This window comes from Zonotrichia leucophrys, chromosome 1A (genome assembly GCF_028769735.1).
Source record: "Zonotrichia leucophrys gambelii isolate GWCS_2022_RI chromosome 1A, RI_Zleu_2.0, whole genome shotgun sequence".
Classification (NCBI taxonomy): Eukaryota; Metazoa; Chordata; class Aves; order Passeriformes; family Passerellidae; genus Zonotrichia; species Zonotrichia leucophrys.
In genome coordinates this window covers 68,065,904-68,092,905 of record NC_088170.1, presented here as the reverse complement: position 1 = coordinate 68,092,905, position 27,002 = coordinate 68,065,904, and the positions used below count along the sequence as shown (strand labels likewise).

General features: G+C 38.9%; 1 protein-coding gene across 1 annotated transcript in view; it reads left to right on the top strand.

Annotated features, from left to right (window-relative positions):
* Positions 1-27,002, top strand: part of TAF3 (TATA-box binding protein associated factor 3) — a 114,127-nt gene that overhangs the window by 10,324 nt on the left and 76,801 nt on the right. Inside the window, exon 2 of the mRNA XM_064703056.1 lies at positions 141-383. Coding sequence (XP_064559126.1) covers positions 141-383 — 243 coding nt within the window. The remainder of the gene's footprint in view (positions 1-140; positions 384-27,002) is intronic.

Sequence of the window (27,002 nt, the reverse complement as noted above, 5' to 3'; positions counted from 1 at the left end):
GATAGAACTGTGGGGCAGTAAATCCATTTCTCTTACTGCTGGTGAGCTGGGGGACTGTAACCTCAAAGAATCTTCATATTGAATTTTTTAACCTGGATTTCTGTGAAAATATTGTTCTTTTGTTGTTTTTTTTGTTCCAGATGGCCGCACAGATCCGATTTTGGATGACGTAGGCGATGCCTTCAAGCTTATGGGGGTTAACCTGCATGAGCTGGAAGATTACATCCACAATATTGAACCTGTCACTTTTGCACATCAAATCCCTTCGTTCCCTGTCAGCAAGAACAATGTCCTCCAGTTCCCCCAGCTGGGAAGTAAGGATGCAGAGGAGAGGAAGGAGTACATCCCTGATTACCTGCCACCTATTGTCTCCTCTCAGGAAGGTGGGAAATCCTTTGCTTTCACTTCTGGTGTGTTTGGGTGTTTGTGGGCATCCCCCAGCAGCTCCAGCTTGTGGCTTGTGGGGTTTCACCAAAGCAGGGTTGCCAAACAGGTAGCAGTGCTGTGACAGGTTTGTTCACTGTTTTTACTTTCCTTCCAGATTAACTCGTGCCAAAAATTTGTCATGTTTCAATAGTGCATTCTAAATATTAAGTTTTCAGATGACAATAGGAATAAATGCTTAGCATTACTTTTTATATATTACTTTCCCCTTTATGCATCCTTCAAGGGCTTCTGTAATTTGGTAAAGATAGAAGAAGGAAGGCTGGTGAGACTGGCACAGCATTTCCTGCTCCTGATAGCTGTTTCTCCTTACTTGTAACAAATTTCACCAAAAAACCCAAACCCAACCAAACAGAAAGACCTAATTTTCCAAATAAAATGAATTCACCTTTAAGATATGTTAATAAGAGTATTTTAGAGGCATTGCACTGCCTTTTAAGTCTCTTTGCTAATGTTGATTAGGATTTCATCATCACTGTTCCAGCTGCTCCTTCCCTTTCTTGTCCCACAGAGGGAAAGGTTGAGGAAACAGTGAAACCAGCTATACAAGTGCTATGAGATGCAGTTGACCTGAAAATTTTAACTGTGGCAGTGGAAAAAGCATACTTGTTTTCTCTATTTTTCAGCTAGATGAGACTTGATTGCTAATAAGATAAACCTTTAAGAAACACGACCTAGTCTGACTTGCCCTTTGAATAGTGAACAGCACACAAATGTACTTTGTGTGGGAATAAATATATGTAAGACTATGGGTATAAAAGTTCCAGACAGACAAACTTGATTTTTCCAGAAGAGTGTAATGAGCAGGTGCAACCTGCACTAGATACTTAATTTAAAATTTTTTGGGGACAGAAGGGATATCATGCTCTATTGTGCATATTGCTCTTTTTTAAGAGCTAAGGGTTCAAATTCTGCTTGGTGAAATAGGTGTAAAAACTCTGCCCATGTGAGGATGAACATTAGAAAAATCACCTTGTTGGGCAAAGAAATCCATTGCTGTGCTACAAGTGTGGCCAGGGGCAGTATCCCAGTGATTTGGCAAGCTGTAGGAAGTGAATGTTCAGGTTTTCTTGCATCATGTTCAGCTGAAGATGCAGTTGCTGTGTGCTGCAGTCAGAGCAAGTGAAATTGTGGTCAGGAACAGGGATCTGAGGAGCAGGTGCTGGGTTTGGTGTGTTCTGAACAAATATGCTCATTCCAAGGTGAGGACTTTTTCATCCTGGTGAGTATTTCTGAGGCTTGATGGACTTTTAATTTTCTGTTTCCTTTAGTTGTTTTTTATAGATCAATAGCATTTCAATGTTTCTTGCTTTAATACAAGCCAGGAAATTAAACTGCTGTTCAAAACAGAAATACTTTCTTAAATTGGTAAGGAGATACTAAATTCTCACCCTTGTGAAGTTTGTTAAAAGGGTTGTTTTAAAAATCTAACAATGCACTCTCTCAAACCAGGAGGAGGCAAACAAAATGTAAATATTATATGTGTAGACAGCATATATAAAAGAAAAGTACTGAGGAAGAAGACTTTGAGAGGTGAATGAGGATTTTAGCTGCCCTGTTCTGGCTGCTTGCTTTAGCCTGGTTCTTCAGGAGGTAAACAAACACCATTCTGTCAGAGAAATCCTGAATCTTTGAAGTGTAATAAGTTGCCCAGCAGTGTTGTAGTTGTTTTGGTTTTTTTTCCCTGGGAAAATCATACTTTAAAATATGCAAGAAAAGTCAAATCCAGCAAGGCTCAAAGCAGCTGCAGACAAATATCTGAGCTTGGGGAGGGAGGGAGGAGAGTTACAGACTCAGCCTGGCAATGCACAACGTACAAAGAGAGGCTAAAAATTGAAATGGGGACAGTTGGGCTTTTTCTTTTTTTTCTGTATGTAACTTTTTATACTCTTTCTCTTGCAAGTTAGATCCAGGAGTTAGATTTTAGCAGTCCTTATAAATAATGTATGAATCCTTTTAACACCTGAAGCAAGAAGATATTATTTCCAAAGTTGGATGAGAACCAGGAAAACTTCTGATGCCTAAGGGTAGTGTATCAGAGGACCTATAGACACACACAACTTGAAAAAATGAATAAAATATATTTTTAATGGAAATTTAAAGGAAGCATTAAATACAGTTCCTGAATGCAGATTTGTTATAGTTGATTTAAATATTTACAGTTGAGAACATTTTAATTTTGAATTAAGTGTTTTCTGAAAATGGAGTTTGTACTCTGTGGTTTATTTTTGAAAGGGATGAGGTGGATCATAAAACTTCTTTATATGTTTTGTTCTATATTATTCCAAGTAAAATTTGGGAGAAAACTTACTTTTGGACATTAAAGGAATGCGTGGTAAAAATACTGAAGAATTGCAGAAGCCGTTTAAATACTTTGCAATATTTTATAGTGTACAAAAAAAACCTGAGGCTGCTCAGATTGTTCAGTCCAAAATATTTGAGTTGCTTTGAATAGGCAATAATTAGAGATGGAAGAAGGCTTTGTGCACATTAAAGTGTGTGATGTAAATCTTTCAGTGACTTTAAGGAATCATCAGCAGGACTCCTTATATCCTGTTTTATATCAAAGCCTAGAGCTCAGCTCAGTTATGAGTATTTATTTATTATTAGGGTTTAGAAATTATGAGTGCTGATATATTTTAGCAATAATGTAGCCATGACTTTTAGTAAGAAAAAGCTCTATTTTCAGTACTGTTAATTTAAAAACCAAACCAAAGCAATGTTCAGTCTGCACCACGACCAGTAGGTGTTGCTGCCCTCCTTCCCAAAAGTCCTTCAGCTCTGCACATGTAACCAACTTCTTATTTCCACTGACTCCAGAGCTGGTGGTGGTTCAGGCTGTGCCGAGATGTCTTAGTTCTCATTGCCAGAGAATCCATAGGAGCAGAAAGCCCTTCCAGCCTGAGAGGAGCCATCTCCTTCATTGTGTTTAGCAGTAAGGAATTCTGATAGAACTCTCAGTGATTCCTGAACTTGTGTGGGAAGGGGAGAAAGGCAAATAAGTTTTCAATATCCATAATTTGTGTAGGTCAGAAGTTCAGTTCAGTGATTACAGGTTTTGTTCCAAGAAAGCAGAAAATGTTTTCTTGCCTTAAATATGGAGTGCAAGCCCTAACCAAATGCTTGAGCTGTGAGGATCTGCATATATAATTCTATATATTATAAAACAATCTGACTCAGTATTGCCATGGAAAATGTTGGGTTTTTAGCAGTATTTTTACAAAGGACACTGAAGGGATAATTTTCTGCCAATGTATCATGATGTTTGCTGTCTGCCTATTTTTAATTAGTCTCCTTTTTGTTTGTGAGTTAGTTTAGCACTGTTGTCACTAAAATGTCATGGTAAACTTGTAAGACAGATTAAAAAAGGAGAAAAAAATAAATTAGTTACAAAACATGATGGTCATGCTTTATTTCTTGTGCTTTAATGCAAGAGAACATACATTTTGCAATAATAAATCAACTTCATAGAATTTGTTGATTGCATTTGAAGCAAAACAGTATGTGCTGAAACTAGGCCAGCTGAGAAAGCCCAGATACTTCTCCACAGCTAATAATAATTACTGTTACATTTTGTGATAATGTTGAGAGGCCTGAGTCCTGATATTGTAAGAACATGTACCATTCTCCATGATTAAAACAAAGAAAAGTGAGGTGTGAATCCTGCATCTACCACAGGATCCTTATTTTCAATCATCCTGGAATTAATCTCTACCTGTGCTTGCTGCCTCTTGTTATCACTTCATTTTAAAAACATAATAATAATTTATTTTTTTTTAAATAATCACTTTATGTCACCTTTTTTTTTGTGACTTTTTGAAGTCACAGGCAGTCCATCCCTGCTTCTCTGTTGGAGAACTGTAGAAAACACATTGTGTGTGCAGTGCTGTTCACAGTCTGTGGTATTTGCATTACACCCTCATTCCTCTCTTACACTCCAGTTGTGCTGGTGCATGTGAGCAGGATATGAGGGAGAAGACAGGACAGGCTCTTCCACTAGTTCAGATATTTTATGGGGAGAAGTGTAGTTTTTAGAGAGTCAGATTTTCTCTGCAGTTCCAGCTGCATTTTTTTTCTGTCCTCTGCTTCTTCCCACTTCACTCCCACTCCTCAAGGTTCAGCTCCTTTCCCTTGAAAACGATCTGGGAACAAATGTAATTTTTACCAGGCATTAAATTTTGTTGTCTTTCATTCCTGGTAATGTGTGCTCAAGAGTGGCATTGTATTTCTGATCATTGAGTCAGGACAAGTTCTTGGCACAGTTTACAAATTCAGATTTATTTGTAGCCTTTTCTGTCAGAGCATTTTATTTGCCTGTCAGATCAAAGCCTAAAATTGCTGATCTTCTTACAGTCCTGCCTTTTCCCCTTCTTTGCTGCTGATGTGATGTTAGGACCTGTTACCTACCAAAACCTGATGCTTCCAGCCACCTGGAAGCATGGAAACCCAGCTGTCAAATTGCAGCTCATCTCAGCACATCTCTAGTTTGTTTTTTTCATGCCATGGTAGCTAATCTCAAAGACATTGAGATTAGCAATCTGCAAATCTCATTGGAATTGATGAGAATTGGGGGTGCTGGCGAAGCAAGGTGCTAAACAAAAGAACACATTTTTGTATTTAGGTTCTACCAGTGCTAGAATTGTATAAAGCATTAAGTATCAGGGTGACAGAAAGCATTAGTGTTAAGCTCCAGTGGGAAATAGATCAGAACTTAAAAACTGTCACTGTCCCTTCAGGCTGGCAGTGCTTTCTGTGGCCGTGGGCCAGAAGGGAATGTAGCAAACCATGGATCTCACACCGGGGTGATTTCAGTCTCTGGTTTCTCCAAGGGTTAAACAAAGTCAATCCCTCTTTGTAAATCAGAATGTGATGGGCTTTTAAAGGGATCCTGTGGTATCCACTTTGCCATTTTGGTAGCACAGGTCTTGCTGGTGTCATTTTTTGACCTTTCTGCCTTTCCCCAGCTCTAGTTTAACCCCACTCACCCTCATTCTAGCAGCTGCACCAGTGATTCTAAAGCAGCAATGATCTTTTCAACAGAGCTTTTCCAGTATAGTTGGTTAGCAAACCACCACTCCTCAACAAAATTTAACTTTTCAAGCACTCTGAAAAGTTAAAGCGCTACCAGAGGGTGAAGATTTTGCTCCTGGTTGCTGATACTCACAGGCATCCTTTACCTGTGTGTGCAGTGAGTCAGACTCTGATTGCTTTTGTGAGGAGAGATCCTCACGTCTGCAGCAGCCCAGCAAGGAAGGAGCAACAGGAGAAAAAGACAAAATGAGAAAAGCAGCCGAGCTTGAGATGCAGCCAGAAGAAAGGCATTGGGAAGGAGCCAATAGGAGAGGCAGGTTTCAAAGGAAAAAAGGAAAATACGAGACAGGAACAAAAAAAAAGTGTGCAGAAAATGTGCCTGGTTTAAATCTTGCCATTAGACAGAAAAATAATTTTTCTGCAAGGCGTGCTGATAAAGCTGTAGTTGGGAGCACAACTGTATCTCTGCCTTTTCTTAAGAAGTTGTATCATAATTGAAAGCAGAATTTCCAGTGAAATCCTGCAAAAAAGGATTTAATGAAGTTTGTTTTTTTTTAAAATGTGGAGTTAAGTAGATTTTTACAGGAGAGCTTCTTTAATTTGCAGCACTTGGAGAAAAAAAAATCCACAATGTAATAAGTGCCACAGTAAAACTTTTTCTGTGGCAGGAACTAACTCACATAGCTGGGATCTGTAGACTGTGGAGACAGACACTTGCACTATTTTATATGGTCTAGGAGACTGGTACCTAACTTGTAATAATTCATGTCTTTGCAAAAAAGGCCCAAAACTCCTGCTATTTTTTAAGAAACTTAATGGCAGCTGGAAGTGGGGAATGGAGGACATGGATTAAAAATGTTTTTTTTTTTAATTGTAGGAGAGGCTTGTGATGAATTTTCATGTTTTTGTTTGTTGGGGTCTTTTAAGTGCTTTATCCTTCAAAATAAATAAACCAGGTGGAACCTGGTTATACATGAAGAAACAAATCAGAAAATAAATTTTATAAAGATGCTGCCTCCATTGTTTTACAAGTAATGGCAAGGAGTTAGTAAAACTAACTAAAAAAATTCAGCATTGTGAAAATTTATTTGTTTAGTTTCTTAAGCTATCTAGTTTTATTTGCTGCATATAGCAATTGAAATGAAGCTAATGTGACTTCAAGGGGATATCATCCTTTTAAAACCTTCTCACAAAGATTTTTCTGTTTTTCAGACCTGTTTAGATAACTTACAAGTTAGTGATTCTTAAGGATTCAGAAATAAAAACTGAAAAACACAGAAGTTGCCCGATAAAAGGCAGCCTTTTGCAGTAAATTATTTACATGGAATGGGAATGAAAGTCATGGATCCTTTCACTGCATTGTGATGTGCAAATTGCAATTTTGGTTCGAATAAAACTGGAGGAGAAAATGGGACTTTGTGATAAAAGGATTCTATTGTCTTGTGTATTTTGAACAGAAATGCTGTCATGATTTTAATTTCCTACTGATCCTTTTTCAGCAAAACTTTTGTCACTTGTCTTGACTCGTCACGTCAGATCAGTTTTTTCCCTTTTCTGACAATGTGTGACTTTGTTTAGTGCCTGTGTTGCTTCCTGCACTGTCTACTGCAGCTATGCTCGAGGATTTTATTTCAGCTGGATCATCAGACACCTTTGTGCCTTTGGAAGCATAAGTTTCAAATTAGGTTATCATCTGATAGCTGGGTTTTACTGTTCTTGGGCCTTTCAGACTTCCCCTAACTGCTCTGAGTGTTTTTGGGGACTTGAGGGAAGAGAGTAGGAAATGGAAAGTCTGCCTGATTCTTTAAGCAGGATAAAAGAGAAGCACAACTGGCCTATTTTAAGGGCTGACCACGTAACTTTATTATTTTTCAGTGTTTTCAGTTCATGCAGGAATGTTTCCTATTTTTCTTTAATCAAATGCTTTTTTTTCTTTCTCTGTCTTCTGCCACCAAGGATGCTTTAACTTAATGAACATGTTAGTGATTGCTAACAATTCCTGGCACTTTAAAAACAAATAAAAATCAATTTAGCTGCTGGGAGCAAAGCCACAAATTTGATCTTTACCTCCCTGTGTGGGAATTTGTGCCAAACTTCTGGAGAATCATCTCAGCCCAAGCAAGCCTTAATTTTGTACAAGGATGTAGAAGTAGAACATATTGGTTGAGACCTCCTACGTGTGTCTGATTTTGAGACATGTGGCCTTAAGCAATGCCAGCATCCTCCTGCTGCTTATTTAAGCCATGGTGGCTTTTACATGGACACAGGGAATGGTTCACACCTGGAATTCAGGAGCTGTTATTCTGAATAACACAACTGCCCAAGAACTGTTGCTTGCACAGTAACGTTTCTCAGTTTAACATTTCTGAAGTGACTAAAATGTTTCTTACCTCCTGTGAAAAATATCCATTCTTGGAGCTGTTTGGGAGCAGATACTGCTTGGTGTTCTGTGCACATTTTCAAGCATAGCTGAGCCTAACCTTGATCTCAGCATCAGAAAAAACATTGTCTAGACAAAGATCATGAGTGGATTACAGGACCCTCTATCTCTCTTGCATTAATCAGGAGAATGACTCATTATAAGCTTCTGCATGTGGTACAGTCCAGGTTAAGTCTAAGGAATTCTCCCTCCTAATTTTTCAAATTATGACTAAGAAAGCTCATTTGAATTATTTGTCTTTTGCCACACACAGATAAGCACTTTAACTTCACCATACAGCTCTTGACTTCAGTGTCTTCTTAGAATTAGGGTTGGAAGGGACCTTAGAGATCATCTTCTTCCAGTCTTCACCTTTGGTACATGCTCCTGTTTTCTGCAGCTCTCAGCTAAAGAGAATGCTAGTGACTGGGTAAGTCATTAGGAAGGGATAACTCATTTTTGTGTCTAGGCAATTCCAGTTAATTCTGGAAGACTTGGAGAAATGCAAAGTTGGATGGATAATAGGGAGAGTTCAAATGCAGAGGCATTTGGAGACATGACCCTGGTTCATGCAGCCAGATGTTTGGATAATTAAAGTTCATCTTAGCTGTGTTTTTTCAGAATCTTTCATTTTCGTAATTGCACTCATTAGAAACATTAATGGTATTCTGATGACTTGACAAGACAGTATTTCTCTGTATTTCTCTAGTTTGGATTCTGTTTCTTTGAACAGCATGACTGGGTAAAATGTAACCCTGTGTGCATGTTGTGTATAAATGTGCATTGTTTGGGTGGGTTAAGCAAAGCCTACCATGGCATACCTGTGTTTTTGAGGAGCACTGTTAAACTTGAGCAGGGCTGGATCTGGCTTGTACTTAGCCCAAGGCTGGAAAACAGTGGGTCTTCAGGTGGTAACACAGTAAGTCACAAATTTCTCTGACTTGGTTTGAGATTAATTTTTTGGTGATGGTTATAAGCGATGACGCCACGCTGCCAGGGGTGGTGTTTTGTATGGAGAGATAAACTGAATTTCAGCTCTGTGTGTGTGTGTGTTTGAAAGAGGTCGATAACAACTTAAATGGCCTTTCTTCTGGCCACTTTTCAATCTGCAATATTCTGCTTAATTTATTTTCTTTGGTGAACTTGTTTGCCCTCTGCATTCTGACTGTTGATGTCTGCTGCTTTCCCATTCCAAAGGGTTGTGTTAAAGGAAGGCTCTGTGTTTCATGTGTATTCCTACAGTTGGGATGGAGCATATTTTTCTTCAAACGTTATGAGCTCTTTTCCCTGAGGGGAGGAGGATGGTACAGATTCTGGGTGTCTGAGCAGTGCAGCTTAACAGATTGGCCAAATAATCCATCCTGAACTGGAGAGTGAATAATTTTAATACCCCTTATCTTGCATAGATTTTTATGGATATTCATCTCAGCAAACGAACTTTGCATTTCTAAATATTTAGAGCAGCATGTTGGTTCAGGCACAGCATATTTGAATCTTAATATTCTCAGAGTTTCTCCACGTTTCTCTGGGTTTCTGTGCATGTGGGACTTGGGTTCCAGGCTTATTTAAACACATATTTTACACTGGTGTGTGTACAATGCTAATTACGTCTGACAGTCACAACTGGGAATAGCAAGGAGGAAATAATAGTTCTTGACCAATCACTAAAACACAGGAAGTCCTGGTGCCATAGGAAGGGAGAGAAACTCACTTCTCATTTCCTTTGGAGTCCAGTGTGTTCAGATTAACTTTAAAGGGAGCTGAGGTGCAGCTCTGAGGATTTAGGCTTCAATCGTGTGCTCCCTTCGTGTGGAGCCGGCTCAGCAGGCAGCAGCCAGGAGAGCTCTCACAGCTCAGCTGCTGGGGATCCTATTGCAAATTAAATATGAAACAAGGATGCATTGGGTTTTGCATGGGAAACTTTTTAGCACAGTCACTCATGAGGCTTTCTCTCTGCTCTGAGTATTTTGAATCACAGTACTGCTGGAGGTGATAGCTTATTTGTAATCTTTCAGAAATAACTTGTTTCTTTTGCTGTTTTAAAGAAAATCGATGATTTTTTACCGTAGAGTTTTAGTTTTCTCTATTACAGGCTTTACCATGTTCAGAAAAGCAAAGTTTACATTCAGTTACTTTTTATTGGGGTGTGTATAAAATATTCTACAAATATTTTTGATGTGATCAAAACATGTACATATGTTCTTTGGGGTCTTTTAATATAAAAGGTACAGTTAAATAGAATATCTTTGGGCACGGATCTTGAGTAGGGATATTTTGGGGCGGATTTTAAGAAGCTTTAAAATTACAAGGGAAAAATATTTTTGAATTTTGGTGAGATTTAGCCATTTGTTTATCCTCCTGTAGCATCAGACCTTAACTTTTCTTTCCAAAGTCCTTAAAACCATGATATTAAATCAAACTGGTTGTGATGAGCTGAAAAATAAAGTGGAATTTTATTATCCTGATGTTGCTGTATAGTTCAGTTACACTTACAAACTCCAGCATGTGAAGGGTTTGTCACAATATTGCATGTATTGACACAATTCAGGATGTTTTTAGGACTCTTGGGAAAGTAACCTTTGCGTGAATTAAAAAGTGATAAGTATCTTAATGCTGATATTGCAAACAACAAACTTCCCTCAGATGAGCTGATTTTCACAGAGAACAGTTTCTGCTTAGTATCTGTTAAAAATTTCCAGTGATTCAGGCTGAAAAACTGAGTTTCCACAAAACCTCAGTTTTAGGAGCAGCACATCTATTTAGGGAGAATTTCCTTCACACAGATATTGCTGCTGACGTGAGCTCACCAAGCTGAGCTCCTTGCACGTATGTTTGGATGTCTCCCATCACATCTCCTACATCTCCTGGTGGAATGTCACATGGATGGGATGCCTGGGTACAGCTGTGGTCCTAAAATCTAGCCCAGCTGGCTGGCCAAAGGCAAATTGTTCCCACTGGTGTGGAAAGTGAAGAATGCCAGATGAAACTGGAGGTTGAATTTTGCAGTATTGATGATCCATACACCGTGTGTGTGGGATGTCTCCTGTGCCCTGCTGTTGTGGGCTAAGATTTTCCTAGGTCACAGGCTAAGCCAAGCAGGGCTGCTGCAGGACTCCTAACAGGAGGCATCCAAGGCAATCCAGAGAAGCAGGAAGCTGTTGATTAATAGATGGCAGTCTATAAGAGGCTCGGTCTGCTGCCGAGCCTGGCATATTTCAAATGAGATGAAAAATTAAGTCCTTGCCACTTGTGGTGATTAAAGCCTCGGTGGCTCACTTTTCAAGAGCAGCATGTGAACCCTGCTGGCATGGATCCAGTTGGGTTATAGAGTTCTGCCAACCTAAATGCCCCAAGCAGTTTCAAATTCGTGGAGCAGAAACAGCTCAGTGCTGTTCTGTGCCGCCAAGTAGCCGCCACATCCTCCCACCACAATTCCTGAGTTTCAGCAGCAATTGAAGGGATGCTGTGCTAAAGGCAGTCCCATTCACTGAAAACATCCAGCAAGCCTCTATTTATTTTTTTCAGGGTAAATCCAGCACTGCATATGTGTTTTCTAATTTGGTGTTAGACCTGTGTATGTGAATGATGATAAATAAGTGCAAGGTTATTTAACAACAGGGAGTAGAGCCCATCCTGGTGTCAAATGTGTGTTTGCAGAAGAAAAAACCATGTTTGATCCAAAGGTGCTGCCATGACAGTGAAGAAACTGAGGCAAATAGAAATGTTTATTTTTTAATCTCAATAATTTTCTTTCTTTCTTTCTCTCTCTCTCTCTCTTTCTTTCTCTTTCTGTCTTTCTCTTTTTCTCTTTCTGTCTTTCTCTCTCTCTCTCTCTTTCTTTCTCTCTCTCTCTTTCTTTCTCTTTCTGTCTTTCTCTTTTTCTCTTTCTCTCTCTTTCTTTTTCTTCTCTTTCTTCTCTTCTCTTTCTTCTCTTTCTCTTTCTGTCTTTCTCTTTTTCTCTTTCTCTCTCTTTCTTTTTCTTCTCTTTCTTCTCTCTCTTTCTTCTCTTTCTTTTCTCATATATATAAGTGCTGATTCTGTGCATAATATAGAGAGTAATGTCCATGTGGTGTTTTTAGCAGCCAGTGTATAGAAAAGGTGTGGATTCATAGAATAATTAAATGCAAAGAGCCAAGCAGAGGGACAGGATAACTGGTTACAATCTGCTGTGAAAGAAAGGTGTGGGATGTGGGAAGGTGATGCTGAGAGCCACCAGAAGAATGCATGTTGGGGTTAAATAACTCCCAGTAGGATTTTTATAAAATGGAATTGTTCTTATCAGCCCCTGGTGGAACGGCCAAGGCTTGTGCTGCTCTCAGACTCCAGTGTTACACATGGGCTTGTGCTGTGCAGTAGCTTTGGCCTTATCTAAATGGAAAACCCTTTCCAGCTTGAGAACAACTTAGCAACTTTTTAATATCAAAAAGAGCACATTATGCACAACACATGTACAAGACTCAAAGGAACATGTATGCTGCCTAAAGTTTTTGGAGCTGGCGTGTGTGTGTGCTAATCTCCTGAGAGTTCATTGCTCCAAGCTTTTATCGGGAGCAAAGGGAGGCAGAGCTGAAGACTTCTGTGCACTGCCACTCCATCTGAAAGAACCAGCTCCTTTTTCCTTAGTTCAAGGCAAAGAAGTGTGTGTACATCGTTCCTATCAATGCAGTCACAGGACTCTGACTTCCTTTTTAAGTGGAAATAAATGAAAGTATTCTCACTCTCTATTGTTAAGCGGCAGAGGAGCTTTCTGCTCCAGTCTCATTGTCTTAGATCTGTTTCTCACTGCAGCACATCTTTGCATTAAGCTGTTATTACCTTTTCATGTCATTTGGAAGAGATGAAATATACTGGTAGTGTCTCAAGGGGAAGACTCTAGATACTGGTTTTCTGAGGAAAAGCTTAGATGTGGATTAAAAACCTGCTTGCTTTTTTGCTTGTCTCAAGCTGGCTGCAGCTCAGACTCCTTGGAGTTACTGCAGCCTCTCCATGTCCAGTTTTGCAGTTTCTGTGCTGCCTTAATTGGTGGAAGTTTGGCTTTCCCAGATAATCTTTTCTGAAAGGACAAGCGAGCTCCAGAGGGAGAGATCCCAGCAATAAGTTGTGTCCACTTAGTATCAATTTAACAGGGGGAGAAGAGGACAGTGATCAGGTAACACCTAAACACTATTCTCCAGAATTAGATGGCTTTGTTTCCTTCCCTGCATTTGTTGTCCCAGCATCCTGCAGAGGTCAGGGTTGCTTTTTGAGCAGCTGCATTGGTGCCATTCTCTCTGTGAAGGGTAGGTCATTCCTTTCTGTTTAATTAGAAAGGAGCTGTAACCTTGTCATTTTAATGAGCCAAAGCTTTGTTAAACCTGGAACCTTTCCTGGTCAGGGGTACATGGTACATGAACATATCTAAGGCAGTTCAGTCTCTGTAAGAAAGTCTGTGAGGAGACTTGCTTCCTCATGCAGAGAGACAGATTCCTAATTACCACAGAGCTGACAAAGAATGACATTTGGCAAAAATCCAGAGCAATATTCAGCCTCATTGCCTCCTGCTGCAGAGTGAGGCACCTGAGCTCTCCTGTCATCACACCTTTTGATGTAATTTAAGGAAAGTTAGAGATATAAGTGGAGATTTTCAAGATTTTTTTCCCTCATACTTCTATTAGAGAGGATATTATTGATATACTTATCAAGAATTTATATTTCTTTAATGGTCTCTGTATTGAGCCACCTCCCTACTTTCACTGTGCTGTATCAAAGCTGCAACTTTTATTCTGCAAAACCCCAGTAATTCCTCTCCAGTTTTTATTTCGCCTTTTATGTTCATGTCTCATTTACAACAAAATATGTGTTCTTTAAATAACAACAGCATAATCTAGTTACATATGGCAGAGGAAATAATACAGATGAAAATCTAGGCTTTGCCTAGTCTGAGTCCATGTAGCATCATATATTGCTATATGTTATGTGGTATAAATTGCACTGCGCATGTGGAATATTTTAAATTATTATATATATACAATTAATACATTATTAACCATTTTTGAAAATTTAGGAGCACTAAAATATTAGTAATGTTTAATTCATTTTAATTAAAACTAATTTAGTGTGATAATTTCTAAGTTTACTTGAAATTGCTTACTGTCACTCAAAAAGAAAACAAAGGAACATCTATCCAGAGGGAGGGATTACTTGCTGTCAGAATGGAAACTTCAGGAGGGAAGCCGAGAGGAGCCAGATGAGCACATGCAAGGAAAATTAAATGTTTCAGGACAGTCTGAGCAGTGGAGATCAGGTAACTGCACTCGTGGTGTATCTCCTTGGAGGTGCTATTAGCAGTTCCTCTGCAGTGATCTCTGCTGAAGAACAAGAGCTTGGTGTGTGATAAATGTGGCACAGTTTGGAGCACAAGGTCCAGGGGTTTGCTCCTGGGAGACAAAAACAAGAGAGACACCAGAGTGGAGCCACAGAGGGGCTTTAGCAGGTGCTAGAGTTTGGGGAAAAGGAAAATAACTGAAGCACTAATCCACCGTGTGGAGTTGAACCAGAGCATCAGGGCAGTGTCAGTGCCCTTATTGCAGCTCTGGGAAGGGCACAGCAGCACATCTGTCCCCAGCTGCACCCTGATCAGTTTGGGGTGCCAAGGACGTGGTGGTGCTGGGTGACAGGAGATGAGAGAGCCTTGGAGAGCCAAGCTCTTCCCACAGACTTGTTACAGTCGTGCATGTCAGGATGGCTGCTTGGACCTCGTTATTCAGAGGCTGCATCCACATTTATTGCTCATTTTCCTTTCTGGATCACCTAAGGAAGAGCAGGAATCTGCTGAGAAGCAGAATACATCAGTCCAGGTGGAATGTCATGCGAAAGGGCTGCTAGCTGAGCAAGAATTTAGGATACTGGGACAACACTCAGTTTAAATGGGTTTGCTGATGTCCTTTCTCCCTGCAAAACAAGGGATTTGGTCAGTGTTAGAGTCTGTTAATGAGCCATTTGCACAGATAATCTCTGTTCCACTGTTTTTTCTCTCATTGATCTTTCAGATATGCTGGAAAATTAGATGTTTTCCTCTTCCCTCTTAAAACTCAATCACATGAGGTTAGGTGTTTTCCAAAAACACAGCTGTGGTTTTTTTCACCCTAGTTGTTATATCTGATTTGCTGCTTAATGCAAATTCAGTGATCATATTTGTTCATTCTTATACCCTGAGTTTTAGCATCAGTGTTTTAACAGTAATATTGTACAAATCACTGCAGAAAGGTGTAAGGTTGCACTCTTATTTTCAGAGGAATTTCCAACTTGAAAGTGTGGTGAGCTTTTTATGAGCTAGAAAATCCCAAGGTGTAAAAGCCCAAAAGGTCTCTATCATTCTTCTCCCTTCAGATACCACACGTGCAAAAATTTTGCAGCATCGTTCCAAGCCTCAAGTTGAGAGAAGTTCATGACTTTAGGCTATTGGACATGGAATTTTCAGACAGCTGCAAGTTCTGCTATTTTTAAACCCTTCTTCACATACAACAAAAGGCCTGGTTATTATGCACAATGACATATTCAATAAACCTTGATTTAAAACATTTTTTTCTATTTTAGCTGCATTTAGGTAATAAAAAAAAGAATGTGGGGGAAATATTTTGTGAACTCGAATAGCGTAAGTTTTGTGGTAATTTTCTCCCAGAAATTCAGCTTCTAAATGGATTCCAGGCATAAGATGTTGTATTTCTAATAGATACAGTTGTCTTTGGGTTTTTTCGTCTGAGAAATACAAATGTTTGAGGCATGATTTAAAGTGGGAATAGCATCAGAGCCTTCACTGTTGTGACACTGTGTAATTTGGTAGAGTTAAACCATTCAGGGAGATGAAATAGATTCAGTGGAGCTGTCAGATAGGATCTCACAGCCTTTCTGTTTAAATGTGCTTTACTCCTAATGCAAAGACAGCACTCTATATGTGCCTGTGATATTAATGAAATGGACTAAAGAGACTAAATACTGTTGGTGCTCAGTGAGTTTTGGTTTCTCTATTATGTTTTTGTAAACTTCATGTGTTCTTTACCCTGTTTCATGGATTACTTGTGCAACTGGGATGTTTAGGGGCTTTTTTTTTTCTCCCTTAAAGTCCAGTCTTTCCATCATTTTGAAATTTTTATTTTCCTAAACTTCTTCCAGTTTGTGTGCCATTTTCCCATTTGGAAGTGGAACCTGGTTTTGACAAACAGTTCTATGCTGTTTCCATGCTTTGTTGTGGATATTCTAATACTGACTGACCTAAATGCTATGGTCAAATGTGCTCTGCCTTTTTTCTGCCAGAGCCTTTTACCAGTACACTTCTCACTCCTAAGTATTCCATGATTCTATTCCTAATAAACAAATTTCTTGAACTACACTAAATATCTTTGTCCTGCATGCCAAGATCAGCTTACACTGTTCTAAGCATGGTATTTTATTTATACGTCTGTTTCTCAGAGCTGTCATTTTCTGTGAACGTTTGTGCCACGTTTGCAGTGTGACACTTTCTGACAAGTTCCATTCAGTGGGATCACCCTTGTTTTTGGAATATGCCACAATAAAACAATGCCTAAATGAGTCTTTCAGTTCCTTCCTAGCTCTCCCCACTTGTTCATTACCACTTGCCTGCTTTCTTTCAGCATGTTTAATTTTTTGTCCAAGACTTTTCAAGTAAGATTTTGTGATACTGTCAGATGTTGAACTTTAAAGCTTCTATTATGGTTTCCAGTTATCTATTATTTTTTTTTAGTTCTTTCAGAACAATCTGAAAATTGATCAAGTTTGGGGTTTTTTTTTTTGTCTAATCTTGTAGTGGGTTTTTTTTCTTAATACATCCTAATCTGTTGTGGGTAGAAGTGGTAGTTGTTAGGGTCATTCTTTTGAAGTGTGACTATATTCTGGACTTACTGATAGTAGTAATTAGATACATGTAATAACAAGTAGCTTTAGTAATTAGTGAGCTCCTGATAGAGACAGCACAATAGTTTGAGACATTAATTGTCTCAAACAGAAAGACAAAATGAACCAGATGCTCTTTGTTTCAGTATTAAAGGAATGTTTCAGGCTCTGTACATATTTCTTGGGTTTGGGATACACACGTGTTACCAACTGGCTGTTCATAATTCTTAAATTTGGTAGCAGTGGTTAAAATCTCCAGCTACTGAGACTGAATAAAAGGTGAAACAAAAATAAAATATGTTGGTTTTATATCACTGAAAAGGCTTTTCTTCTCTACAAGTTTTATTACAGAACTGTAAAGGTATTAATAAGTGAGCAGAAGCAGTTTTCTCCTGAAAAGGGAAACTGTTCAAGAAGTTCTGAAAAGTCAGCACAAGGTGCAGAGAAAGAAGGAGGCTTCAAGTGTTTGCAGTTTGTATTTCCATCCCTGTTTGCTGCTGGGGAAGCTTGCCTGGATTTGTACTTGGGACCAGCTGTGTGTGGCTGTAACCCATGGCTGCCCTTACATGGAAATATTTTTCTCTGAAGTTCTTGTTAAAGAATAAAAAGAAAATAATTTTCAGTCTATTTTCATTAGAATTTAATTTTATTTCCCTCGTTTGTGTTTGTCTGAAATGGCAAAAGAGTTTTCCTTGCAGAGCTGGACAGTGCAGGAGTCTTTGGCTGTTAGTTTTTCTGTCTGGTTTTACACCCAAACTCGATGGCTGCTGTGGCTCAAGTCTGAGAAGTTTGACTGTTAATGTTTCCTTAACATGAAAAAAGTTTTGACATGGATGTTGACACTGTTGCATCAGTGCTAACTGCATTTTTAAAAAATCAAACAACAGATTTACTATTATATCCTATTATTTTCTGCTATTAAATGTGCTTATCTTGGCTTACATACTCCTTATCCTTTCAGTAAGATTCATCAGTTTCCTTAGTAAAGCCTGATGTGAGATACTGAGGATACAAGGAACAAAACTAACAAGGAAGAATAGCTGAAAATGCTGAAATGTCATTTTTACTGGAACTAAAATGTTACAGCAGCAGATGGTTTTGTTGTTTTCTTGTTGTTTTGTTTTTGATTGGGCTTTTTTAATGAACATCTGGCTTAATTTTTATCAAGAACTTTTGTGCAGATGGGTAGAAGGAAAGAAAAATGTGACGACTTTGCCAGTGGAGCAGCGTATTTAATCACCTTATCAGGTCCTAGAGGAGCTTTCTGAGGCTTGGGTAGTAAGAATGCAAAAAGCTGGATGTGTCCTGCAAAGCTTGATTTCTCTCCTGGTGCTGAGGATGTTCCCTGAGCATCTTTTCTTGCTGTTCTCACTGCATCTGCAGTGCTGAGAGGGGTTTGCTTTGATGAACAGACTCTTGTTAACAGCATTTGTTACTGCTGTGTGGAAATCTATGAGGACAGAAATAATATTAAGGTACCGAAAAGGCAAAATGTTCATAGTAAGTGCCTCTGAAAGTTCTCACAGACAATTAATTTTCTCTCTTCCAGTTACTTTTTTATATTTGTGATGATTCTTCTCTGTTTTCTCAACTTGCAGATTTTTTTCTGAATCTTGTAGAAATCTTGCATAGAAGAATGATGCAATTTGGATCTGTTTGATAGCCATCACTATTTGGCAAGAGTCTTCTACATATATATGCAAGTTATTTATACTCTGAAATGAGCATTTTTGGAGTTATATTATTTTCTGAATCTGGCTAATGATTTTATTTGAAAATAGTAAGCTGTTCTAGTTGCTTTTTATTTGGTGTCCTGTTTTAGGCCGGGTTTTTTGGAGAGGTGAAATTTCAGTGCATTTCAATAATTTTTAAATCACCCAACTTAAAGCATCTTTTGGGCTAAAATTACATACATAGAGAAAACTTTGTTTCCCTCACTGACCAAAGTTTAAATCTGCTGACTCCATTACCTTTACAGGAGCAGTCTGTGGGTAAAAAGTTCTCCTTTTAGTGCTTGTTAGTGATACACCATTTTGGGACAAGTTTCTTATATTCCTTTACTGAATGTGCAAAATTCTTTCTTGAAAATCAACTCTAATATCAATTTCCATGTTATAGAAAATGCAACTAAAAATTAGTTTGAGGCAATGCATGAGTCTCTGGTAAAAACCTAAATTTACTTGTGGAAAAAACCCTGATTTTCATTTTTTAGCCTGAATTTTTCATCCCAGTAAATATTAATCACAAAAGCTACCATGTACATCCCAGCTGTTGTCAACTGGTTGTTTATTGTGATACATTACACACAGAAATTAAGACATTCTCTCATTTTTATTGATCAGAGAGCTAAATATCCTGATTAAATGCTAAAAAAACACTTTTAGGGCAGAGGCCAGGATTTTTGAGACAGGGAGAAAACTTCTTTGCAAAGTGCTTTTGTGTGCTGTGAAATCTGTGTAGGTGCAGCAGAGTTTGTGGGGCACTCAGGGGAAGGTGGATTTGTACACCCCAATTTTAGCTGGCTTTGACATCTGTGCATCCTCTCTGCCTTTTCGCAGGAATCTGTGGACAGAGTGTTTCTGAGTAAAATATGATTTCATTTTTTTTCCCCTGATGAAATAAAAAAAGAGGTTGTGTTTGTTGGGGGGAAAAGAGAAAATATTGTTTCTGAAATGGGCTCTCTTGTTCAAGAAATGACTTGAATTTGCAGATAGCTTTGGGTTTATTTGGGTAACACTGATAATTTGGGGGATGCCAGGCACTGCAGCCTCATTCTCCTTCCTCTTTCCTCCCTCTGCTGCCTCGTAATTCCTTTTCTCCTTATTGTATTGAGGAGGGGAGAGAGCCTGGTGTCTCCTGAGATGGATCTCAAAGTTCAGGCAATGTCCTTCTGTGGCATCTGAATTGAAAATTCCTGAAAATCTGGATTTTCAGTTTTGTGAACTGATAGATCTGTAGTAAATTGATTATTTGCTTGCTGTTTTTGATTACACTAACCTACTTAAACTCTCTGTGGGGACAAAAGAGTCCCCACAGAGAGTTTAAGCTTCCCACATTTTTAGGAGAGTAAAGCTTCCCACTTTTAGCTACCATGTTGCTTAAAAAATTCCTAATTTAACCCCATGTGGAAGAAAATGGTTTTTGCCTTTATTGCCTGCTGCATCTGCGTATTTTTCACCCTGAACTGTCTTCATTATTGTTATTATTCAGAAGATTATGCAGTCATCTCTGAAGATTTGTTGACAAGGAGATGAGTTTATGCCAGAGAACTTCTGTGAATCACAGTGTGTTGGGTTTTCTTAGAAATACATACTGAATTTAAAAGTCTCCCTTTGGGGAATGAAAAGGAATAACTTAATGCAGTTAATCACTCCTGGCATTACCTGTCTAAAACAACTGGCAGGCAATGGATTGAGATTTTAGATTGTACAACTGTCCTGCAAAATTAACATTCCTTTTAGAAAGCCAAAACCAAGCCACCTACAAGCAGGATATTGCTTTAAGGCTATAGATTTAAACAGGCAGAAAATGGATCTTTAGGATCCAACAGCAGCAGTAAATCTGCCATCATTTGCATTGTATTTTGAGTAAGCAAGTTGTTAAATGTTTTTGTCTAGCTTGAACTTAGGGTAATGTTACATATCCTTGATATTGCTTTATTAATATGTGTTTTTTTTATTGTTGTTACTGCACTGATGTGGCTTGAAGTAATTTTATCACCTCCATGTAACCTTTGGCGTGTATTACTCTAAAGTATATATACTGATATATGTGAGTGTATATATAAAAATATATATATTCTTATATATACTTAAATATATGAAGTGAGTGAAGGCTCACCTGCAACATCTGTGCAGTGATCTCTCTTGAGGGGGGTAGAGAGATTTATAAAAATTAGGCTCACAACACAGAATTGAAATTGAAGTGGTGTGTGAGGAGAGGTGCCAGACAACTGAAAAAGACTCACTTTTGATCTCAGCCTTTTCTGTACTACTGTGTTTAAGCAGCTAATTTTTCAGCACAGTTAAACAAAATATTTCAGCTTTGCTGACATAAAACAGAGGCCAAACAGAGGCAGAGCTGGATGGAGGAAGCCCGGGGTTTGTCACAGTGTGTAGTAAATAAAAAGGCTGTTGGGATTGCTAAGAACTCACATATTTCTTTGAAACTAGCAGCCCCTTTAGGCACTGTCAGCCCTGGATGTTTGCAGCCAGTTTTAGCAGCCTGATTTCAGCCGCCGTGCTCGGTAAATGTTGGGGAGATCGGTGTCTGTGTCAGCGGCTGAGCGAGCGTCCCGCTCCCCTTCTCCAGCATCACCAGCTGGGTGAGGCTCTGACAGTTTGCCACTTCCCAGGGGACTTGGGAGGTGGTGGGAAAAGTTGCTGTAATCTGCAGGATGTGCTAGAAAACCTCACATCAGGACTGCCAGCCTGCGTTTGGTTTTTACACTGAACGCTCCCTGTTGTTTTAAACCACATAAATTTAAGATTCCTCAATATTAGGAATTTTTAAAATTTATTTCTAATTTAAAAACAAAAGGAAGATTACCCCCCAGATTTCTAAAAGGTGTCACTGAGGTAGAAAGATGTGAGTTTTAACTGAGTCTCTTTGCCCCTTGCTTCTCTGAGTACCCGGAGAGCGCCGAGTCTGCTGCTCAGCAGAGCCGAGTTCCAGGGAGCTGCTGGTATGAAACAGCTTCATACAATTCATGGCCATTTTGGCATGTCTTCTTCCTGCAGCCATAAAATTATCTAAATTCTATGGCTACAATCTAATCTGAAATATCTAGGCACTTGTGGCTGCAGTTTTTTTTCAGGTGATAAACTATTTGCCAGTTAATCATTAGAGCTATGGAATAACTTGTGAATTTGGGGAAAAGGCAAGGCTCAGACTTTCAAAAGTGTGGTTCATTTGTATTAGTGGAAATTTTAAAAATTTGGTCAAAGAAAAAGAAAACATAATAAAGTGGAAAGAAATAACTCTGCTGTTTTTATTCTCCCAGGTTAAGGTAGGAAAGCCAAGGTGTGACTTAAGAAAAAAACAATTGTGTTTTCTTTAGAAAAAAGCAAGGGTGAGGGAGCTGTCAGTAATTTCTGTGCTACACTTTTCAGTTGTGCTAAGATCCTTTGCCTCCTGTTTTCTTTCCTCTTTCCCTTTTTCACTTGGCCACCTGAAACTGGAGTTTTGAAACACATCATCCAGCCTTTCCTCGGTGCCTAGGATGGTGTTTAGTTCACTGCTTTGTTTTCAGGAGCCAGACAGCAATATTTTGGGATATAGTTACCCTCTGAAAAAAATTCCTACTAAGATGTATCGAGTAATGAAACAGAATTTTTGTTATTTGCCTTAGATTATTTTGGAACCCATTTGTTTCCAGTGGTGTTTCTGTTATCACCAAGTCGTATCTCTCACAATGCAGAAGCAAATAAATTGGATTTTAAGAATAGCAGTGCTTTAATACCAAATCCTAAACAGATTCATCTTTGGGAATATCCGTGTTAGACAGATCTTGTGAGACCGAAGCGATTCAGACCTCAGACGTTGCTTTTTGGATGTCTTTGAACAACCATAGCAATTTTTGAAATTATTCGTTGCCATCTCACTGCAAAGTGCACCATGACTGCAGTGCTGCACTGCAAATGTGACATATCCATCCTGCAGGAAGTTTGGCTGAATGGGGTTTTGTGAAGTGCTGAATTTTAGGCAGAAACGATCCCAAACTAGCGATGCCTGGTTGTGTGTGGTGTTTGGAGCACGAATCCAGCACTATCTGGGAGCCTCGGCAGAGGGCACTGTTGGAGCATTAAAAGCACTTGAAAGGCTCATCTCCAGCTTTTCTTGATTTTTTTTTCCTGTTTGGAAAGTGTTTAATGTTCTCCATGTAATTAAATTCAGTTCCCTGTATAATTAGCAATGGAGCCTTATTCTTTGTGCCACTGCTGTGGATAGTATTATTTTTGTCTCTATTTGCCCTCAGTCAATGCAAAATACTGTTGCCTATCAAAAGGTAGAAAGTTTTATTGCTATCTCCCAAAGCTAAGCAATATTTAAAGGTAGAAATAGAAAACTATGGAGTTACTTTCATTTAGTTGCTCAGAGTAAATAGGAAACCTTTAAAATTCCTGCTCATGGCCCGGGAAGGAGCAGAGTTAATGCGCCACAATAATTTTACATTTGTATCCGAAAGTGTGTTGCAGTATTTTTGAATTGTCACTACTTGCAGTTTGTCAAAAATATATATGAAACATTTAATATTTAACTCTGTATGAAACCTCTTGATTTCATTTGGCAGATTTTGTTTTCTTCCTTAGTTTGTTTTCCTTCGGATCTTTGCAAGAACTTGTACTGGTCCTGTTTAGCATATTGAAATATTAATTAGAGTGATCAAGCATAATTATTTTTCATTAATTGCAAATGCAAAGTAATTGCTGTGACCTAGAAATAGTTCTCTTGTCCAAATTCCTGTAAACATCCTAATTTTTTTATAATTTATGAGACCAGCTACAAAACATAGTGTCAGAAAGAAATAATTTTCTGAGGTCCTAGAGTACTTTACACTGACATTACATTAGACTTCTCTTACTGCTTGTAAAGGAGAGATATTTGTAAGATGGAAGTCTGATGTGTTTGGCTCTTGAATTGGCAGATACATAGAGCATTAACTGCAAAAAACACATTGTAGATTTCTTTCAGAAAGTGCCTCTTTGTAACTGGTTGGGTTACACGAACAACCTGGAGAAGTTTGCGTTAAAGATCGAGGGATACGCTCTGCTGCCGACTGGCAGGACACTCTTGCATTAATTTCAAAATCAACCACAGAAGACATCTTCTCCATAAATCTCTGTTGCCTTAGAAATAGAAGGGAATATTTTTTTCCCCCCGACTTGAAAATGTTAATTAAGTTATCGGCAGCTGAAGGCAGGCGGATTGCAAGGGAAGGAGCACCCAAGAGTTGGAAATGAAAGCGTTCGGTGTGGGTCCGTACGGCTCTTGGCTTCCAGGGGAAATCCTGGGGCTGCAGCCTGATCCTGATCCTGATCCTGATGCTGATCCTGATGCTGATCCTGATCCTGATCCTGCTGCGGGCTCTGTGCCTTGCTGGTGCTGTAGGGTCCATAGGGATGGCAGTGCAGGGTCTGTCCCTGCCTGCAGCGGGGTTCATGTCTCGAGGCCAATGCCGCTGTCTGCAGTCACCGCTGGGATTGCAGCTGGAAACAGCAACTTTAAATAACAAAGGCAAAAGTTGCTTGGGTTCCTTCTTAGTGCAGTGCAAGACAACTGGCTTGGACTTTCAAAAAGAGAGGTGGTTGCCTCCAAAAAAATAAAGCACGCTTAGTAAAATTGCCATGCAGCGGGTTGTAACCATTTCTGTCGTGTATTTTCTAAGGGGACAAATACAGTGCCCAAGAATACTCTAATTAAATGTACATATTTGTTTTTTACAGCCTTCTTTCGTATCGTTTCCTATTAGTGTCTCCTTACATGAGCTCAGTAGGGTAATATGCAGGCAAATTTCTGTTTTGTCTGAAGCATTAATACTGATGTTCTGCTCCTGTATCATCCCTGTAGCTGTTATCTGCTGTGTGTTTTCCCCACGAGAGGCTATCGCAGGTTTTTAGTCCAGACTGTTTGTATTCGACAAGGTCAAGATAAGTTTTATCTCTATAGATAAGTCAAGTGCATTAGGATCGATACAGTTACAGTAAAATACATTGGCAATATTTATTGCCAAGATCCTAATGAATTTTTAAAGCTTGGAAGTCTCTGTCAGTGTTGTGAGGATGCCCTAAATGGTTGTTTATAACAGTGTCTATATAATTATACAGTTAAATACTTTTTGAAAATAAAATATTGTACAACTTCATGATTTTTGACAAGGTAAAGCTTGATGCTCATCCTCCCCCAAATCTTAACAGATTCTTAGGACACCATCAAAATAAGTATTTACTTTCCATTCACTTGGATGTCTGGATAGGGATTTATGAGGCTTGTCCCCTACTTACTTGTTATGATTATAAAATTGCTCTATTTTTAGCATACTAATGGAGTTTTTTTGAATTTTACCTTCAATTTTTTATTGACAAGATAATTGTCTTTGTTTTGGCTTTGACTGAGTGGCTTTGGCCAGTTTCATTTGTGATATAAATTTCCCAAGGCACATATTTATGCAGTTAAATCAATAAGTATTTCATAATCTCTCTAAATACTTATGTAACTTAATAATTCCAGCCATTATGATGCATCTGCTTAAATATGTATTTTATGTAGGGGCATTTAAAAATGCAAATTATAGGGATTATTTTCCTTCAGGCTTTGTATTTTTCTGTTGCATCAGATAGAGAGTAAGAAAATTAACCCACAAAAAATCCTGCTAAAGTAATAATGAAGATCTGCGTTCTATCTGGTAAAGATAATTTGTTGATAAGACTTACTTCATGGCTTGCTTGAACTCATTTTGCTTTCTCTGCTTTCTGTAGTTGATCTTTTAAGCCACACGACACAACCATGGCGAGGGCTAAGTTAAGGAGAAAGTTTCCATCTTTATAGCAGCCACCTCCTTTTGGGTCTTTTATTAATCTGTCATCTTTCATGGGTTTGTTTTCTACCCCTCCTGTCTCCAGAGCACCAGAGACTGCTTATTTTTATTGTTAATACTTTGAGATTCAGAATCAGGATTGATAATACCGTGTTGGGGAGCTGCTGTGTAGCTTCTCCTCGTCTTTACCGCGGAGGTTTGATACCTGACACTTTTAATTTAATTTAATTAGGGAGGCAGAACCCCATCTTGGTGTTCATTAAGGGGATTATTCATCAAAGTTATTGCTTCCTTGATGGAGAATAACAATATCACTCGCAATGGCTGCTGTTGCTCTCATAACTGTATTACTTTCTACTATTTTTCTCTCCAGGGCTTTGTATTTAGTCTCTTTATTTGAAAATTTTAAATTGAGGGAAGCATAAACTTCTGGTATAGCAAATTCACCAGGGTCACATTTATTTTGGTCTAGTAGCTTTATGTCGTGTAAATGCTTCGCAGAATTATTTTTTTTCCTTCTTTTTATTGGTTCTCTGCACTGTCTTTAAATATTTGTATTTCTTTCAAGCTTAGCTGCACTTCAGCTCAGGGCCTGAGGTTTCTGGCTGCGTGTTTGCTGATGTAGCTGAACTCTGCCGTGCTGAAATCCTGCAGAGATCGCTGTAGGAAGGAAGGCTCCACAGAGCAGGGAGTCACCACGGGCTTTGCTGGAACAGAGTGGAACTCTAATGTAAAATTAATAAGGGGGGGGTTGGGGGAGAGCAGACTGTTTGCAAAAGTTATCTTTTGTAAAGCAGCCCTAATCAAATATTCAGAAAATGACAGCTTTAAAAATAGAACAATTGTCCTTTTAAAACATGACTAGTTTGGTTAATTTACCCCCAAGTATCCGGTGTCTGTGACTCTGAAAAACCCTTATCTACTAAAGGGGGAAAAAAGAGCACTGCAGAAAAGGTGACAAGTTTTCACCTCTTTCCTCAGAGAACATTTTAATTCCACTTTAATCAGCCTGCCAATAAAAGAGTACTTGGCTTTCAAGGGGAAACAAATCAAAATATGCATTTATCAGTCACGAGGCAGAATTCAATCGCTCGCAACTGATGAACTCCAAAAGGAATGAAACTAGTACTATCACGCTGCCTTGGTGGTTTGCTTTGTACTATCAAAGAACGGGTACTATCTTTTCCTGCCACATCCACTGTTTGTCTGTCATCCCTAATTATGGCCTTTCAAAAGCAACGCTTCATAATTGCTGTTAATGATTAAAATAAAAATAAATTTTCGCATCTAGATAACTAAACTGGTGTTCTGCAGTGTGCAGATTTGTGCGTTCTGCCGCTGCAAAAATAACTGAAATTTTAGAAAAAATTAGCCAGAAATGAAGCAGAGGAAAGAGAAGGAGGTTGCCAAGTCGTACTGTCAGTGCTACCATACAGTGCTCCTCCAAGGGCACGTCACAGACCTGTCTTATTAAAATAAAACTTTATTTTCCACTAGGAGAGGAGACTGAGGTTCACGTTGCGCTGCACAGGTGGGCTCTCATTTCAGGCTGCTCTCTGCCTCTGCTCTGGTTAAGAAAGAAGAGCCTGAAGTGGAAAGAAGGGTTTTTTTGTATCAAAGCAAAGTTGGATGCCGTTTCACGTATGGGTGTTTCTAGGTTGTGGGAATTGGTTGCTCCGGGTT